Source organism: Dryobates pubescens, chromosome 17 (genome assembly GCF_014839835.1).
Source record: "Dryobates pubescens isolate bDryPub1 chromosome 17, bDryPub1.pri, whole genome shotgun sequence".
NCBI classification, from domain to species: domain Eukaryota; kingdom Metazoa; phylum Chordata; class Aves; order Piciformes; family Picidae; genus Dryobates; species Dryobates pubescens.
Window position 1 is genome coordinate 10315627 of NC_071628.1, and position 16873 is coordinate 10332499.

At 63.1% G+C, this 16873-nt stretch overlaps 3 protein-coding genes across 4 annotated transcripts; all 3 read right to left on the reverse strand.

Annotated features, from left to right (window-relative positions):
* Positions 1–6: 6 nt before the first annotated feature.
* On the reverse strand, positions 7–6267 carry LOC104307967 (protein regulator of cytokinesis 1). Its single transcript, XM_054169058.1, has 14 exons — positions 6201–6267; positions 5714–5846; positions 5281–5403; positions 4694–4927; positions 4444–4614; positions 3795–3944; positions 3320–3467; positions 3075–3211; positions 2718–2813; positions 2411–2557; positions 1973–2083; positions 1367–1471; positions 812–997; positions 7–162 (listed from the first exon to the last, which is right to left on the reverse strand). Exons 1-14 carry the CDS (start codon positions 6224–6226, stop codon positions 67–69), a joined length of 1863 nt encoding a protein of 620 aa, XP_054025033.1. The 5' UTR covers positions 6227–6267; the 3' UTR covers positions 7–66.
* Positions 6268–6699: 432 nt separating this feature from the next.
* VPS33B (VPS33B late endosome and lysosome associated) lies at positions 6700–14988 on the reverse strand. The gene is given in 23 exon segments (XM_054169292.1): positions 6700–6801; positions 7065–7254; positions 7256–7333; positions 7455–7556; positions 7960–8033; positions 8282–8414; positions 9065–9111; positions 9191–9245; positions 9678–9742; positions 10066–10140; positions 10884–10974; positions 11070–11156; positions 11497–11570; positions 11820–11897; positions 12029–12125; positions 12645–12749; positions 13140–13234; positions 13325–13370; positions 13715–13782; positions 14061–14110; positions 14310–14371; positions 14445–14525; positions 14794–14988. Coding segments are annotated over 23 exon segments (1929 nt in total). The 5' UTR covers positions 14890–14988; the 3' UTR covers positions 6700–6721.
* HDDC3 (HD domain containing 3) lies at positions 14956–16670 on the reverse strand. 2 transcript variants are annotated; one of them, XM_054169290.1, is made up of 4 exons: positions 16515–16670; positions 15897–15952; positions 15578–15818; positions 14960–15231 (listed from the first exon to the last, which is right to left on the reverse strand). In XM_054169290.1, the coding sequence occupies exons 1-4, from the start codon at positions 16624–16626 to the stop codon at positions 15023–15025; spliced, it is 618 nt and encodes a 205-aa protein (XP_054025265.1). In that variant the 5' UTR covers positions 16627–16670; the 3' UTR covers positions 14960–15022. The 2 variants fall into 2 exon arrangements, with proteins under 2 accessions (XP_054025264.1, XP_054025265.1); XM_054169289.1 differs by lacking the exon at positions 16515–16670 and having other exon boundaries at positions 14956–15231; positions 15897–16267.
* Between the last annotated feature and the right edge of the window lie 203 nt (positions 16671–16873).

A 16873-nucleotide genomic window follows, 5' to 3' on the forward strand; every position in this document is an offset into this window, starting at 1 on the left:
GCCGGGCTGAGCCCAGGGCCCCGGCGGCAGCTGCCTGAGCTCTGCCTGCGAAGCCACTCCCGGCGGCTAGGGGCAGCTGGAGGCGGCAGCGCCGCGGCAGAAGGCAGTGGTAGCAGTGGAGTTCAGGATGCTGTCAGCCTTGGATGCCTTGGAAAGTTCACGCTGTGGAGACAAGAAGGGGGAGAGGGTGATGAGGGGACAGAGCTGGCGTGGGGAAGCAGCAGCACCATAGCGAGGGGTGGGAGAGGAGGGACAGAGGCTGGGGTCTCTTCACAGACTCAGCTCCAAGGGACAATGGCAGAATGGGGTCTGGGCATGCAACGAGTGAGCGCAGGCAGCAAGAAAAAGCTGCTCCAGGCAAGGGGGGTGGGGAGGGGACCCTTGCCCTCCTCTTCCAGAGGCTTAGTAAAACAGGGACAAAGAACAAAGCACTGCCGGCGACCCACCCAAGCCACCATGCTGAGCCCTGGAGAGCATCACCACTCCTGGGCCACACCTCCACAGGTGACTCAGACATCAGGGGCAAGGAGAGCTTTCTCTGGAGCAGCTAGAGACAGACTCAGCTGGGGAGAGCAGAGCTGCTGCAGGGCTCCGCCCCAGCCCAGGGCTGGGATTTGGCCCCCACCCCAGCACTGCCCTCCTGCCTGTGCCTGGCCCCACGGGGCTTGTGTGGCAGCAGCAGTACCAGCCTCAGCCCCACACCTCACTTCCAGGGAGGTGGCTGCAGAGGCCTGTAGGGGGCCCGGGGAGCAGGGGGCACAGCCCCTGTGCCACCCAGGGTCAGGAGGTGAGGGTAGGAGAGGTGAATTACCGCAAAGGCAGAATAGGTGCCGGGCACAGAGCTAACGCTGAGGCTCTGCTGGGCAGGGGCTGTGGGGGGGCACCCACCGCTCAGGGTGCTGCCGTGCTGCTGGGCCACGTTCTCCTTGTTCTGCTCCCTGTAGCCAGGCCGGGGCGTCTTCGGGGTCATGGGGCCAGGGGTCCGAGGTGGCCTGAGCTGTGGGGAGAAGCTGGGCTCAGGTGGGGCGCAGGCAGCCGGCAGGGCTGGGAGAGCTGCGCTGGTGTAGCTGCCCGCGGCACAGCGGGGCCAAGCACCAGGAGCCCTCCAGAGTCCAGTTCTGGTCCCAGAGCCGTCCAGCATCACACCCACTGCTGGAAGGTCCTCCAAGCTGCAGGGTTGGCACAGAGGAACAGTGACAGGGCTCCAGCACAGGAGGAATGTTCCCAAACACTGCTGTTACACTCCCCTTCTCCCTCAGCTCCCCAAAAGCATCTGGCCAGGATGGGGACAAACAGGGAGGGGAGCCAGCAAAGTCCAGCATGGCAGCAGCTGGAGCTGTGCTGTCCCAGCTCACCGTCTCCTTACCTTGCCTCCAGAAGGTGGCAGCCGTGACAAGGGCGAGTAGCAGGTGGTTTGCCCCAAAACAGAGCGGACGGTGCTGTTGGGGGTGCAGATGGAGGTGCCATTAAGCTAAGGAAAAGAGAAGAGGACAGTGTCACAGGGGGAGGAACCTGGCAGCTGCACTGTGCCAGGGAAGCCAGGGTGGGAGTCCCAGATAGTTGCACTCAGGGACAACAGAGCAAACCGCAGCCTGGGCCTTTTCCCTGCTTCTGGGTGATGCTTTGAAGTAAAAAGAGAGACATTCAGACCAGAGAGAATGAAGAAATATTTCAGAGTAGGGAGAACCTGGGCCAGGATGCCCAGAGGGGACTCTCCAACCTCAATCACTCTCACCCCTCCAGCTCAGGTTGTGTGGGGCCATGAGCAAGCTGCTCTATGCAGAAGTCCCCGGGGGATGCAGGGAGGTTAAGACTGGATGAGGTCAAAAGGCTCCTTCCAACCCAAACCAGTCTGGGACTCTGTGGTTCTGTGGCCCTGAACTATTCCTGCATCCCTGCACAGTGCCAGGGCAACCCTAAACATGTCTCCATCCTGGGCACAGTGATTAGCACCTGGCACAAGGAGCTTTACCTTCCTTACTTTGCCAGGCGTGTGGGGGCCGAGCACCCGGCGCTTGTTGGGCGTCCGCGGGGTGCTGCCAAACATCATCTCTGCCTCAGTCTCACGGCTCCTCTTCAGCTGCTGCAGAGAGAATTGAGCTTGGAACCCCAGCAGGGAGCAGTGCTGTGCCAGCACAGCCCAGCAGCAGGTTCTGCTTTACAGGTATGCAGGGCTGTGCCTCTGGCACAGCTGGGGCCAGGGAAGGGGCTCAGCACCCACAGACACCGACAGCAGTGCACACCAGGCCAGAGGGGACCCCACGGACAGTGACAGCAACAGGAGCCCCAGGCAGCGTTTGGGGCAGCCCCTGGGGCAGTTCCCCCTCCCTGGGCAGGGCAGGGCCCCTGACACACCAGTGCCTGGTACGGAACAAGCTCCCCAGAGCGGCAGGTTCGGCTCCACACTCACCCTCTCCTGCTTCTCCTTCTCTTTCTCCTGGTGGTACAGCTGCCACTGCGCCTTCACATGCTCCATGAACTGCTGCCCCTTCACCAGGAAAACAGTCTGGTGCTCCTGCTGCCAGGCCTGGATCTTCTTCTCCAGCTCATCCTGTAGCTGGTGAGGACACAAGGGTGGGGAGGAGAGGAGGCCCTCCACACCGTGGCCATCTCCACGCACAGACAGCCCTTGCTGGCTCCCAGCGCTGTGCTTCCCCTCGCTCAGCGCTGCACAGGCCTGGCCAGGACTACAGCTTCTGCTCCAGGGCTCAGCCTACCTTGGAAAGCACCTTCTGCAGCTTGGAGCGCTGCTTCTCCTCCTTCAGCAGACTCCCCCCACGGTTGGTGAAGCGGCTGGGGTCAGATGCCTTCCTCTGCCAAGGGAGGGAGGTCAGCACACGACCCAACACACCACCCTCTGGCAGTGCAGCACAGGACAGAGGGGCTGCAGCAAGTCCCCCACCCCCCAAACCTCACCAGGGAGCAGGGTGCAGCACCCCATGCCCTCACCAATCCACCCTGGTTTCCCAGGGCCCCTTCCCTGGCCTTTCCCCGCAGCCTGCTGCAGGTGGGAGCAGAGACAGGCACTGCTCTGACCTAGCCCTCAGCCAGGCACATTCCTGCCCAGACAATACCTCCAGCTCCAGGAACAGATTCCAGCTCTGCTCCCACTTCTGGACAGCCTCAAACAGATCTTTGTGTGCTTCATAGTAGTTCTTCATCTTCACCACCTCGGTGTCATGGAGCTCGAGCAGGGTCTCTGTGTAGTCCTCTGGAGAGCAGACAACAGCAGGCTGGAGAGGCACTGGGGGTCCCTGTGGCTCTTGGGCAGCCTGCAGCTGCTTGTGGGGCTCCAGGAGCAGGCAGAGCCAGCACTCACCATCGTAGTAGGGGCTGAAGGCCTCCTTCTGCTCCTGGCTGTAGCAGCATCTGTCCCAGTAGTCAGCCAGCTCTGCCCGGGCTGCCTGAATCACAGCCTTCATGTTCTGCAGCTTCAGCTCCTCCAGATGCTCCACTTCCAGCTGCAGCTGCCAACAGCACCAGAGCACAGCCTCAGAGAGGGCAGCACAAGCAGGAGCAGGCCAGGATTTAGTCTCTGCACAAGCCTCCAAGACGAGGCAGCTGAGCCAACCAAGCCCCAGCTGCTCCCCTTGGGAGGACAGGATCTGGCCTGCTGGCTTCCTAGAATCAAGGAAGGCTTTGGGGTGGAAATGAGCTTCAGAAGCCTTCCAGAGCAACCCTCCTGCTGTGAGGAGACTGCGGGGAAGCTTCTCCTCCCCTGGGGCTCAACCAAGAGGAGCGCTGAGCCCAGGGCTCCCCCCCGCTCCCCTCCCAAGGCACAGGAAGGGCCTTACAGCTTTCCTGGTCCTGGCTCTGCACCCAGGCACGTGCACTGCAGAGGACTCTCTCTCCTCCACAGGGACCTGCAGCCGTTCCCAGAGCATCTTGATCCTGGAGCGCAGCTCTGCGCACGCAGCTTCGTTCAGCGCCCGCCGAGCTTCCAGCTGCAGGGGGAGAGCAGGGCTCAGGGGCGGCCAGCCTGGCCTGGGGGCACCAGCAGCACCTTCCCTCTGCTGCCAGCACAGCCCACAGCTCCTCTTCCTCTGTTCACAGTTAGCATGGGGCCAGAAGGGACCCTCAGAGGCCCTCTTGCCCAACCCCCCTGCAGGCAGCAGGGACACCTCCAACCGGATCAGGCTGCCCAGGGCCACATCAGCTCTGGTCTTGAATGTCTCCAGGCACAGGGCCCCAGCCTCAGCTCTGGGCAACCTCTTCCAGTGTCTCACCACCCACAGGAGGAGGAAGCTCAGCACAGGCCCTGAACAGTCCCTCCCCAGCCTTGCTGTGGGTCCCCTTCAGGTACTGACCTGGAGTGAGAAGATCCTGGCAGAGCTGCCCAGAAGGCATTTGAGCACAGGCTGCCTGCAAGCTGAGCAGCTGCTCCTTCCATCGCCAGGCCAGCTCCTGCCAGCACCCACCCACGGCCTCAGCGTGCCAAGGTACCTGGCGCAGCAGCTCCTGCAGGGCTGCAAGGTTGTCTGTGGACAAGCAGAAGGCTTCCACATCCTCATCCACCACGTCCTGCTCAAAGCTGGTGTCTGGAGTGTGGTCCAGCTCCTCCATCAGGAGGATGATTTGCCGCCTGCTGCGGACAAACTCTTCCTGCCTTCGCTCCTGAGGTGAGCAGCGGGGTTAGGAGCCAGTCAGTGCCACGCATGCCAGCCTTGGTGGCACCTCCCCCCTTGCCCCTTACTTTCTCAGCAGCCAGGGAGGCCAAGTGGCGCCGATAGCGATCCAGCTGCTCCAGGCTGGGCACGGCCTTGGCGTCGATGGAGAACGGAGCGGTGCAGAGGAGGTCACACAGGTCTTGCTCCTGCTCTTGCAGGTTCTTCAGCTCCTCCTTCCTGTCCCTCCTCTGCTTCAGCAGCACTTCCACACGGGTCCGCAGGCTCTTCTCTCTCTCCAGAATGGTTCCTTCCTCCTCTGTCTGCCAAAGCACAGGAATCAGCCCTCTCCTCCTCCGCCTGCAGGCCTGAGGCACCTTTGGAGGCTTCCTGCCGACCTGGAGCACCACCCCCAGGTCTGACCAAGGCATTCCCCAGGCAGGTACAAACTCAGCAGCCCCACACAAAACGAGACTCCCGGTCTGCACACAGCCATCTCCCACTGCCTGCCCTGCCAGCAGCCACAGAGCTCCACCAGGCACCAGGAAAAGTGGCTTAGAACAGATGTGTGCTTTGGGAGCTCTGGTGCCACCAAGATACCCAGGGACGGGCCAGGCAGCACAAGGCTGTGCCAGCAGGATCCTAGGAGTGCCAAGCAAATACTTCAATACTTTACCTCCAAGGGCTCCAGCTGCAGTTCCTTGCAGAGACTGTGAAGCTTCTGCTGACACAGCTCAATGCTCTTCAGAAGACGTGCCTTCAGACCTTCCTCCTCTTCCACCATCTCAACCAGGAGCTCCTGGGACACAGGGGTGGTTAGGACAGGGCTGGGGAGCAAGAAGGGGACGTGCAGAGAGAGAAGGCAGGGCAGGGGAAACACAGCTAGAGAAACTCCAGGGGACACATGAAAGAAGGGCAGTGTGAGGTGGCCAGCAGAAGGGGGATGAGGGCAGAGGTGCAGCAATACCCTGGGAGCTCCTGCTAGACCCAGCCGAGTCTGTACTCATGGCCAGACTCACGGCTCAGGAGCCAAGAGGGGCCGGCTGCAGCCAAAGGGGCTCAGCAGCGGGCCCGGGCCCCCCTTGCTCCGCGCACCCCCTGCCCCTCACCTGGATGTGCTTTTTGGCCGTACGGGTACGCTCCAGGCGCTGCTCCTCCGGGATTCCGATCTCCTCCCAGATGTCCCGCAGCGTCGCCATGGCTTCGGTCAGGACCGCCACGACCTCGGCCGCCAGCACCTCACTGAGAGCACCGGCACCCAACGAACATCAGCCGCCGCCGGGCGGGGACCGGGACCAGGACTGTTGGCCGCCTGCCTCCGCCGCTTTCTGTCCCGCTTCCCGGGTCCGCCCCGCCACCTGCTTGTCCTGTTCCCATCTGCCTGTCTGGGTCCGCACCTCGCGGTGCCGCCGCACTGCCCCACCCAGAGCCTGCCCTGCCGCCCCAGTTGTCCCGGGACCCCATCGCTTCTCTCCCAGCTCATCCCGTTCCGGGTCCTCCTGTTCCCCACCCTAGGTTCCCCAGGGGTCGCCCACCTCATCCCAAGGTCCCCCTCCCCACTGCCCTGTCCCGGTTTTCCCCCCCAGGGCTCCACACCTCTTCCTTGTGGCGGCCTTGTTCATGGTGGCTCCGCTCCCGGCAGGCGATCCGTGGGGCGTTTCTGTCTCAATAGCTCCAGTTACTGCGGCTCCAGTCGCGACAACTTTTCCACTGTCGCCTCCCGTCTCTGATTTAAACTGGCCTCGCGCACAGCCAGCGCCTACGTCACCGCGGCCCTACCCATAACCGCCGCTCTGACCCCGCCCCAAGCCTGCCTCCAGCCAATGGAAGCGAAAAGCTCCCGGCGCCTCTAGCCAATCACATCCGGCGGCGCTGGCGCAGCCAACGGCGCTCCGCGGCGCGTGTTTCATAGAGGCCACGTGACCGCGCGTGGGCCGCCCCGGGAACGGCACCGGCGGAGCCGCGGCCCCGGGACTCCCTCCCTGCTCTCCTGTCGCCCTCGCCACAGGCTGCCAGGCCGAGACGGAAGCATAGAGGCAGAGATGTTTATTGGTACAGGGGAACGGTGGGTCTCCCTCGGTGAAGCCCTGCCCTGCCCTGGCCAGGCCTGCCTGGCATCACGCCTTAGCTTCGATCATGGCCTCCATCATACGGCTGCTGTTGGTGATGGCCGTGGTCAGGAAGATGAACTTGAACCCTGGGGAGAAGCACCATCAGCGTCCTGCCAGCCCCATCAGCGTCCCAACGTGGTGCGGTGGGGCAGAGCTGTGGGGGTGAGCAGGGCTGTTCCTGGGGAGCAGCAGGTGAGAGTTCCCATGGATCTCATCGTCCCCAGGGGCTCCAGGTGCTCTGGCACCGAGTACAGCCCCTCTGGCATTCATACCGTTACTACAGGATCACCCCCAAGCCTCCATGCCCCCCCCCCCCAAGCCTGCAGCTCCCCCTGGGTGCTGCTCCCACCTCTCTCCTTCCCCAGGAACCGAAGAGCAGCGATCTCAGAGAAGGTGCAGCCGCCCAGGAAGACAGCGAGGATGATGCGCTGGGAGTCCCAGGCGGGGTTGTCCTCCACGGTGCTGTCTGGGTGAGAGGGCACAGAGCTGTGGGACCCACCAGCCCCAGCCAGGCACTGGAGCCACCTCAACCTCCTCCCTACCTGAGACCGCAAACTCGTTGCCGTTGAGCAGCCGCACGACCTCCTCCAGGCCCAGCCAGCCTCGGCGCTCCAGCACCTGAAGGATGGTGCAAGGGGTCAGGCCCAGCCCGAGGGAGGTCCCCAGCTGAGAGACCTGCAGCAGAGCCTCTGGCAGGAGGAGCAGGCTCAGGGTGCTCCTGAGCTCCAGGGAGGCTCACCTGCTCAATGATCTTGCAGCTGAGGGGGACGTAGGCCCCGCTGAACACATATGCCATGTCCCGAGGCATCTTCAGGTCATACTCTCCATCCACCCGTGGGATCTGCAGAGGTGTGGGTATGGGACCAGCCTGCTCGGGACTTCACCGACTCCCCAGGGCTGCAGACAGCTAAAGAGAGCTCAGAGCTTCTGCCTCCCTGGCCCTGCCACCCTGAGCCCACACAGCCTGGCTGGGCTGTGCATGGGAGGGCCAGAAACATCCTAAAATCACCAAATCATTTGCACCCCTGGAGCACCCAGCTCTCTGCTGCACTGGGGGGCCAAGGGTGGGTAGACCAGAAGGCCCCCAGTGAGCCCCTGCCCAGGGGGAGCTGCCTCTCAGCTGTCTGGAGCAGCAGCTCTGCCCCTGTGCCACACAGGGTGCCATGCCTGGAGAGCTGGGCAGAGGGACAGACTGACCAGAGCTGTTCAGGCAGCAGGGGGAACACAGCCTGCCGAGGACGTACCAGCCCCAGCTTCTTGCTTATGGCTCGAAAATTGCTCTTCCTTGCCAAGGAATTAAAGGCATCTGTGATCTTCCCTGGAATAGAGGACACAAAGTGGCTCAGAGCCTCTGGATTGGTCACAGCTGCAGGCTGGGCAGAGCTGCTGCCTCTAGAACGGGCAGTGGTGCCAGCGCTGCCACCCCCATGGGCAGAGCCCACTGCCCAGGTGACAGCGTGCCTGGGGAAGTTCTGTGTGCCCACAGCTTTCACCTGGCTCTGCAGCAGCTCCCAAGGGGGAGGTGAGGGCCCAAGGACCCCATGGGGGCAGCGGGCTGGCTCTCACCTGCGGCACGGTCGGTCACCAGCCTGCTGACTTTGCTCTCCACGGCCGTCAGGGTGTCCCCCGCCGCCTGCTCGGTCAGCAGCCCAATGCGCTTCAGGTTGTGGAAGGTCAGGAGGTGCTCAGGGCCATAGCTCTGGGAGGGGGGCAGCTGGGTCAGGGACAGCCCCTGCTGCCAGCATAGGCAGGTGGCAGGGTGCTGGTGCCTCCTCCATCAGGAGGTACAGTCACAGAATCAAAGACTGGATTTGTTGGGAAGGGACCGTTCAAGCTCATCCACTTTAACCTCTGCAGCCAGCAGGGACATCTGCAACTAGAGTCCCAAACAACCTGAGCTGGAATGGGTCCAGGGATAAGACATCTCCCACCTCTCTGGGCAACCTGGGCCAGGGTCTCACCCCCCTCAGTGTCAAGCATTTTCCCTTCTCTCCAGTGTGAATCTCCCTCTATTAGTTCAGGTCATCACCCTTTGTCCTGCCACAACAGGCCCTGCTCAAAGCCTGTCCCCAGCTTTCCATCAGTCCCTCAGAGCACTGAAAGGCCACCAGGTCTCCCTGGAGCCTTCTCTTCTCCAGGAAGAACAATCCCCAGCTCTCAGCCTGGCCTCACAGCAGAGGGCTTCCAGAGCAACCAGAGCAAGCCCAAAGGCAAAGGACAAGGGTGGGTAGAGCTCCGGGCTCGCACGCTGCCCATGGAAGCTGCCTGCTGCCTCACGGTAAACAGCACCAGGGAGGGGAAGCCCAGCCAAACCCAATGCCTGCTCTGCTGTGAGCCCCAGATACTCACCTGCAGGTACTGGGTTTTCAGGGAGCGGTAGTCTTTGGGGTTGAGACCTGTGGGGAGCGGTGGGGTGAGCTCTGTGCCAAGGCCCCGGTGCCACCCGTCCCTGCCCAGCGCAGCCAGGCACCTCACCGTTCTCTGTGATGGACAGGAGGCACATCAGGCGCAGACTCTCAATGGGGGACACCTGTATGGGAGCAGGAGCTGAGCCAAGCTCCCTGCAGCGGGGCAGGGTGGCTGGAGCAGCAGAATCAGAGAACAGTTTGGGTGGAGGAGACCTTCTGGATCATGAACTCCAAACATGCCCCCAGCACTGCTAGCTCACCACCAAACCATGTCCCTCAGCACAGTATCACAGTATCACTAAGGTTGGAAGAGACCCCAAGGATCATCAAGTCCAACCTGTCCCAACAGACCTCACAACTAGACCATGGCACCAAGTGCCACGTCCAATCTCCCCAAATCTCCACTCTTTCTCCACTCTTCGCTCAATCTCACCACATCTCCACTCTTTATAACCCTTCCAGGGATGGGGCTTCCCCTGCTCTGGGCAGCCTGGGCCAGGCCTTGACAACCCTCCAGGAGAAGAGCTTGTTGCTGATGCGCCAGCAGGCCTCACCTGGCGGTCGATGTGCTCCTCAATGAAGCTGGTGCTCTCCCGGATGTCGAAGCCTTCCAGCAGCACTGTGGTAGGGGAGAGGCAGTGTCACTGCACCCACCCCTAGGCTCTTTGCAGTACTCTGAAGCCAGGCTCAGGACTCAGCCTCCCTCCCTGAGCTCCAGGGAACAGGGCAGATGTGCACTGCTGGACCTCTCACCGCACACCATCCCTCTGAGGATGGGGTTTGACTTTGTTAATGACCCCAAGGATAGAGGGATTGTGGTCACACAGGGGGCACCTGGGTGTGAGGCTGCCTGGCCCTGGGGCTGTGGGTCAGAGCACAGGGGGAGGGAACAAGGATTGGGATGAGGGTAGCAGTAGATGTGTGGCAGGGAGCAGCACTCACAGTGTTCAGCCTTCATCATCTCCTGGAAGTCCTGCTTGGTTTTCTTCTTCATGATAGACTCGCAGGCACCAATATCTGTACAGCCAAGAGAGACCACAGAATGCCAGCATGGTGGAGGTTGGAAGGGTCCTCTGGAGATCATCCAGTCCAAACCCCTTGCTAAAGCAGGGCACTCACAGCAGCTTGCCCAGGATCACAATGGCCAGGTGGGTTTGGAAGCTCTCCAGAGGAGACTCCACAACCTCTCTGGGCAGCCTGCTCCAGGACTCCAGCAGCCTCACACCAAAGAACTTCATCCTCAGTTTGTGCCTGTTGCCCCTTGTCCTGTCCCTGGGCACCACTGACAAGAGTCTGGCCCCATTCTCTTGTTCCCCAACCCTTTATCTCTTGCTGAGCATTAAGCAGATCCCCTCTGGGGCTGCTCTTCTCCAGGCTCAACAGCCCCAGGGCTCTCAGCCTTTCCTCTTCACAGAGATGCTCCAGGCCCCTCAGCATCTTCAGAACCTCCACTGGATTCTCTCCAGTAGTTGTTTCTCTTGACCTGGGGAGCCCAGAACAGGACCCAGTACTGTAGCCGTGGCCTCACTGTGGCATGTGGCTGCTTTGGAGGAGCAACAGGCTCTGCACATCTCATGTACCCCCAGCCCTACTGCAGACTCCTGCACACCCCAATGGCCTCTGCCCCCCTGCCCAATGCTCAGGCCACCTGACCCTCCTGGGACCCAGCAGAGCCCTTCCCCCCTCCCCGCTTTCGCTGTGAGTCCTGGCACCCGCAGCAGCAGCTGAGGGCCTCCCCACGCCCCTGCCCCAGCTCCTACGCAGGCTCAGCAGGCGATGCTCCTGCTTCAGTCCCTTCAGCTCCTGGGAGACGAAGTTCTTCATCTGCTTGATGTCCATGCCCCGGCGACGCTGCGGGCAGCCGAGCGGGCAGAGGGGTGAGCGGGCGGCGGGGGCAGGGCGGGGTGGGTGCCCCGCCGGCAGGGCGCGCAGGGGCTGGCACTCACGTCGTACTGCGCCTGCAGGTTCCGGGACTTCTGGCTCAGGAAGCCGAAGACGCTGGAGAAGTGCTCGTTCCGGATCTGGCTGAAGACCTGCGGGCGGCAGGGCTGGTACCGGCCTCCGCACGGCCCCCGTGCCAGCCCGGCCGCGGCCCCCAGCGCTCGGAGCCGGCGCTTGGCAGCAGCGAGACGAGGTGCAGTCCCTGCTGGTGCCCCCACACGCAGGCTGGCAGCCTGCAGCAGGGACTGGGAGCCCAGCGGTGCCTGCAGACCGTGCTTCTCAAGTCCCCACGCCCCGACCCACGCCAGTCTGCACCCCGAAGCCCAGCAGTGCCCACTGCTGCCTGCTTGGGCTTAGAGGAGGAAAAACCTGCTCGGCCTCCTCCTGATGCCACTGGGGCACTTGATTCCCCCAAGGCACGTGAGGACTCACTTTGTCCTGGGCATTGAGCAGCACCTTAATGCTCTTGTCAGAAGAGGTGACATCTGGCCCGAAATCCACGCTCCCTGCAGAGAAAGACGAGGAGCCGCTCTGCCCCTGCCACCCCAGCACATGCTGGCCCTGCTGCAAAAGGCAGCAGGAACGGGGGATGCCCACCCAACAGGGGCCCTCTGCAGCCCCCCACGCAGCAGCTGAGCCATGGGAACAGCCCTGGCTGCAGCAGGCCCACCCAGGGGCTGGCAACAGCGGGCACAGACCCTGGAGACTCGCTGTGTGGAGGAAGTGCCACCCCATGCCCTCCCCCAGTGACCTACCGCACTTGATGCGGAAGGTGTCGTCCACCAGTCCCTCGTAGACCACCTGGGAGCACAGCGCTGTCACGTAGTCTGTGTCTGCAACGAGAGTCAGTGCCCAGGCTGCCCTCCTGCTCCAGCTGCCCACTGCCTGCTCGGGCTCTGCCTGCCCCATTCGCTGGGGGATGGGCCTCCAGATGAGCTGCCAGCCCAGACCTCTCCCAGCCTACCTCTGTCCATGAGGAAGATGTTCCCAATCTCAGGCTTCCGGCCCTGGCCCTCGCCCTCACTCTCCTCCTCCAGATCCCGCCACAGCTCGTAGCTCATCTGCAACGGGCAGAGTGTGCCACAGCCTGGGGGAGCAGCCCCAGGCCCCCCATCAAGGGCTGCAGCTTGCCCCAGAGCCAGCCCCTCCCATCCTGCCATAATGTGCCAGCCAGAGCATCCCATGTGGCCAACCAACCACAGCTAACCCAGGCTTGGCACAAGCTCTTCCCCTCCAGGGCATGAGGTGCTGCGTGGCACCCCAGCTATCAGCAGACACTGCCGTGGCACACGCCACATGCTGGGAGACACAGGATGGCAGAGCCCCACCCCAACCTACCCACAGAGCTGCCTGGAAGAGGCAGCAGTGCAGTGTCACCTTTACAGACACAGGATGCCACGTGACAGAGGCTCCCTGCCAACCTACTAAGCCCCCAGAGCTGCCTGGGAAGTGGCAGCAGTACAGTGCTACCTCTACGGGGATGTGCTGCTGCGTATTTGATCTGATCCTCTGCAAGCTGCACCCTTAGAGGGCCAGAGGGTCTCCCCATGCCCTGGCTGAGCCCAGCAGCACAGCTGTACCTTGGCACACCGGCCGATGCCGTAGGCTTTGCCAAAAGGGCCATAGAGGGAACTCAGCAACTGCAGCGCCCGAGCAACGGAGTTGATCCAGCGGTGATCTCCCTCCTGCAGGGACAATGGGACACTGGGGAGCCACTCTGGGCAGGCAGGCTCGCTGGGAAATGGCTGCTGGAGATGGGCTGGGGACAGAGATGGACCAGCAGGCCCTGGGCATAGCACTTCCCAGAGGAACACGCCCAAGAACATGCCAGGATCCCACAAAGCTGTTTAGGAGGGAGGAGAAGGAGTAGTGGAGGCATCACAGCCCATCACAGCAGCCACCCCCAGCAAAAGCCACCCAGGACAGCAGAGAAAAGCCTACAGTGAGGGCTGAGGAGATGAGCAGGACATTGCACATTGGCTCTCCAAACACAACTCTTCTGTCCCAAATCCAACAGCCAGTGAGGGGAAGGTGCCACCCCCCAGGGCCACATCCCACAGCAGCGCCCCACTGACCAGGAAATAGTCACGGAAGAACTCAGGCAGCTCCATGCTGATGATGTCTTCATCCAGGGGGAGCAGGTAGAAGGACCATTCATCACAAGTGACATCTAGGTTTGGAACAGAGGTGACAATTACTCAGGCCTCAGCAGAAACAATCCTCAGGGAGGGGCAGGAGGATGCACCACAGCTCTACTCACCACCAAAGACTCCCTCTTCCTCCAGCACCATCTCACAAGCATAAAACTGGAAGAGAAGGAAAGAGCCTCAGGGCCCAGACAGGCAGAAGAAACAACTCTCTTGCAGACAGGAAAGATCAGCTCATTCCCAGGCAACCAGAATACTTGGGTAGCACCAAACATTTCTGGGTTAGGAATGGAAAAGTTTTGGTACCTGTAGAAGGGGTGGAATGCATGAAGGCCAAGCAGGCACTGATGCAGTGGCAGAGTGGGGTCACAGAATGTTAAGGGCTGGAAGGGACCTTGAAATATCATCCAGTCCAAGCCCCTGCTGGAGCAGGGTCACCTATACCAGATCACACAGGAATGCATCCCGGCAGGTTTTGAGCATCTCCAGAGAGGGAGACCAACCTTTTGGGGGCTGAAGATAATCTTGTACTTCCTACTCCTCCCTGACATCTTATCAGCATTGATGATATCTGTGGACAAAAAACATGTGGGGTCTGCAAAGGCCTGAACCAGCACAAGTCCCCCTATATCATGAGGTCCAGAGTCGCACATCTCACATGACCCAAAATACCTCAGGTACAGAGAGAAACTCTGGGCACAGGGTCTGTCTGCCAAGGTTGTGGCCATGCCTAAACCATTCCCCAAGTGTCATTTCCCAGGCCATGCAGGAAGGGGCCCCACAGGCCAAAGCTCAGCGCGGGGCAGAGACATCACCCACTGAGAGCAGGTGACACAGAGATGCACTCACCAGCAATGTATCTCATTGTCCTGATGCGCGGCCGGACAAGGAAGCAGAACCTACATCAGAGTGATGGAGAGGAGTGAGAGACCCTTTCCTGGCCCCTTCTCTCAGCAGCTCTGCTCTGTAACCCATCCGGGCCAGCACAGCCAAACCCTGAGCAGGAAGCGGCATTGTTCCCCGCCTCCTGCCCCCTGCTCTTCAAACCCCGCTGCCCGGCCGCGGGCAGCCCGGGTGCCGCGCTGCGGGGGCACTCACTGGTCGCTGGCACTGAGGGCCGGCCGGCTCTCCACCTTGTACAGCTTGTCCACCTCGTGTTGCTGCGGGGAGAGGCCGGAGTGTGGGTGGGCAGCGCGGGCAGTGGGCACCTGCCCACCCCGGGCCCGGCCGTACCTTCAGGATCGAGACGTTGGCGATGCGGTCCAGAGGGCTCATCAGATCAGCCTCGATGAACAGGTCCTTCTTCCCGGGAAGCTGAGGGCAGACGGAGCATGGGGCCGGCGACCTATCGGCTGCCCCTGACAGTGGTCCCGGGGCCGAGCTGCTGGTACCGGGCCTCTCCCAGGCATACCTCCTCCTTACCTCCCCCGCCCGAGACCACTCCCCGATCCCACTGCCTCTTCAACCACCAACTCGCGGCGCAGGATCCCTCCGGGACCTGAGCCCGGCCTCACCCCCGCCCGCCGCCCGCCCGGGCAGAGCCCAGCCCATTCCCCGCTCGCCGCCAGCCGTCGTCCCGGACCTGCTCCAGCAGGTAGATGAGCTGGTCCCGCGCCAGCCGCTTCAGGATGCCGAAGTCGGGCGGCTCGGGCACGTCGCGGCGGCCGGCGAAGGCCATGGCGTAGAGATGGGCAGCAGGGCGACCCCCGGAACACCCGAGGGCGGCCGCGGGGCCGGCGGAAGGCGGCCGCGGCTCCCCCGGCGGAAGTGCCCGGCGACGGAAGACACGGAACGCTTAGCTCTGCGCACGTTTATTGACCCACGCGCCCCGCCCCTGGCTCCCGGCCTTCCTCGCCGGACCCGGAGCCACGGCCGGGCGCGGCCGGCGGCTCCAGCGCCAGGCCGCGCTCCTGGAAGAGCCGCTGCAGCGCGGCCTCCAGCGCCGGGCTCGTCCCGCGGAGGCCGACCACCACCTGCGCCGCCCACCGGAAGTACTCCTGCACGCGCTCCGGCGACCACCCTGCGGGCACAGGGCGGGGACACGTCACGTCCGGCCCAGGGCTGGCCACCGGGGCTAGCGGAGCCGGGGTGATGCCCGCAGAGCTGGGCTGAGTGGAAGGCAGTGCCCGAAAGCCAGCCGGGCTCGGCCGAGCGAAACACCGGCACCCACCGAGCACCGGGAGGCCTCCTCCTCCCCTCCCACTTCTCCCAGCCGTCTGCAACCGGCCCAGGCTCAGAGCAGCTGTGGCCGGGCACCGGGGCTTTGCCACAGCAGGGAGCAGGATCCCGCCTGGCGCTCGCAGGCGGAGCGGCAGTCCCGGAAGGCCCTCCCCGTGGTGCCGGTGCTGCCCTGCTACAGGCTGTACCTTCCGGGGTGCAGCGGTTGAGGTCACGCAGGTTGTGGAGCTTGTCTGCCAGCTTGACCAGCTTGGCACGGGGGCTGCTCCCCGGGGCGTGCTCGATCTGCAGCCGCTTTCGCTCCATCTTGGGCAGTGTCTTATCGTCTGTCACCTCTGCCACCACCCCGCTCACCTCCTGCCCGAACTGCTCCTCAATCTCTGCCAGCGTGGTGTCCGTGTCCTCCACCGTGTCGTGCAGGAGGGCGGCCTGGGGCAAGCAGGGGATGGTGGGGGTCCCTGGCCAGGCCTTCCCTGCAGCAGGGAGCAGGACAGGGCTGGGATTTACCTGCAGCACGACGATGTCAGTCACACCAGCCTCGTGGGCCAGGATCCGGGCTACACCTGCGACCCAGAGAGAGGGGTATGGGGGTACAGAGCAGGAGCAAGGAGCTCCCAGGGCTGGCTGGTTGGCATCAGGCAGGGAGGGGTGCCAGGGACCCACCCGGGATGATGCATCCCATGGGCATGTCATGCAGGGTGTAAGACCGAGGCTGGGGCAGGCACAAGGTCCTGGGGGGTGGCAGCCAGGGTATGGGGCTGAGGGGACAGGGAATAGTGAGCATAGCAGCAGCTCCCGTGGGCAGAGCAACAATGCGGGGACCATCCCGAGGGGAGGTGGAGAGTTCTCTTCCTGGAGCGGAAGGTACTCGGGGGTTCAGACGCCAATCGGGCGGCAGGGACACGGGAGCGGGAGGGACACGGGAGAGCTGCGAGGGGACCTGGCTCCCTCCGAAGCCGGGATGGAGGATTCCGGGAGGACGGCAAATGCTCAACCGCGGAGTGGAGCCCCAGGGGCTGTCTCTCGAAGACAAGCAGCGCCCCGGGGCAGCGGCGGCCCCAGGAGCCAGGCGCGGTGCCTTGGCGGATGGAGCCGCTGGGTCGGGGATGTCGGTGGGTTCCGCACCGATGGGGTGGTTGATGTAGGGGGTGCCCTCGGGGTCCTTGCGCCGTTGCCCCTTGTGCTTTCTGGCCGCGAAATCCGCCGCTTCCAGCAGCGCCGCCGCCTCCGAGCCCATGGCAGTCGTGGCGGAAGCAGCGCTCGGAGGCGGGTCCGTTTCAGCTGTTTATTGCGCTCCGGGCCCCAGCCCACCCCGGCCCCACGGCAGCCGGTACAGCAGTGTCCCGTCGGGGGCGCGGACTTCGTAGCCCGCTCCAGGTGTCCGTGTCGGTCCCGCTGCGGCGCTCAGCGCCCTCTCATCCTGCCGCTGTCGGCGGCGCGGCGGCGGGCAGCTCCGGCTCCGAAGCACCCGGCGCACCACGTCG

What these genes read in the sequence shown, in the direction of transcription:
- LOC104307967 (XM_054169058.1), bottom strand. Translation starts at nt 6,226, where the DNA reads ATGAACAAGGCCGCCACAAGGAAGAG. An exon ending in CTTCAGCCCCTACTACGATG is followed by an intron (nt 3,212 to 3,319) that starts GTGAGTGCTGGC and finishes TCTGCTCTCCAG; the next exon opens with AGGACTACACAGAGACCCTG. An exon ending in CGCCTGGCAAAGTAAGGAAG is followed by an intron (nt 1,472 to 1,972) that starts GTAAAGCTCCTT and finishes TCTTTTCCTTAG; the next exon opens with CTTAATGGCACCTCCATCTG.
- HDDC3 (XM_054169289.1), bottom strand. Translation starts at nt 16,214, where the DNA reads ATGGTCCCCGCATTGTTGCTCTGCCCACGGGAGCTGCTGCTATGCTCA. An exon ending in CTGACATCGTCGTGCTGCAG is followed by an intron (nt 15,819 to 15,896) that starts GTAAATCCCAGC and finishes TGCTTGCCCCAG; the next exon opens with GCCGCCCTCCTGCACGACAC. An exon ending in CAACCGCTGCACCCCGGAAG is followed by an intron (nt 15,232 to 15,577) that starts GTACAGCCTGTA and finishes CTGTGCCCGCAG; the next exon opens with GGTGGTCGCCGGAGCGCGTG.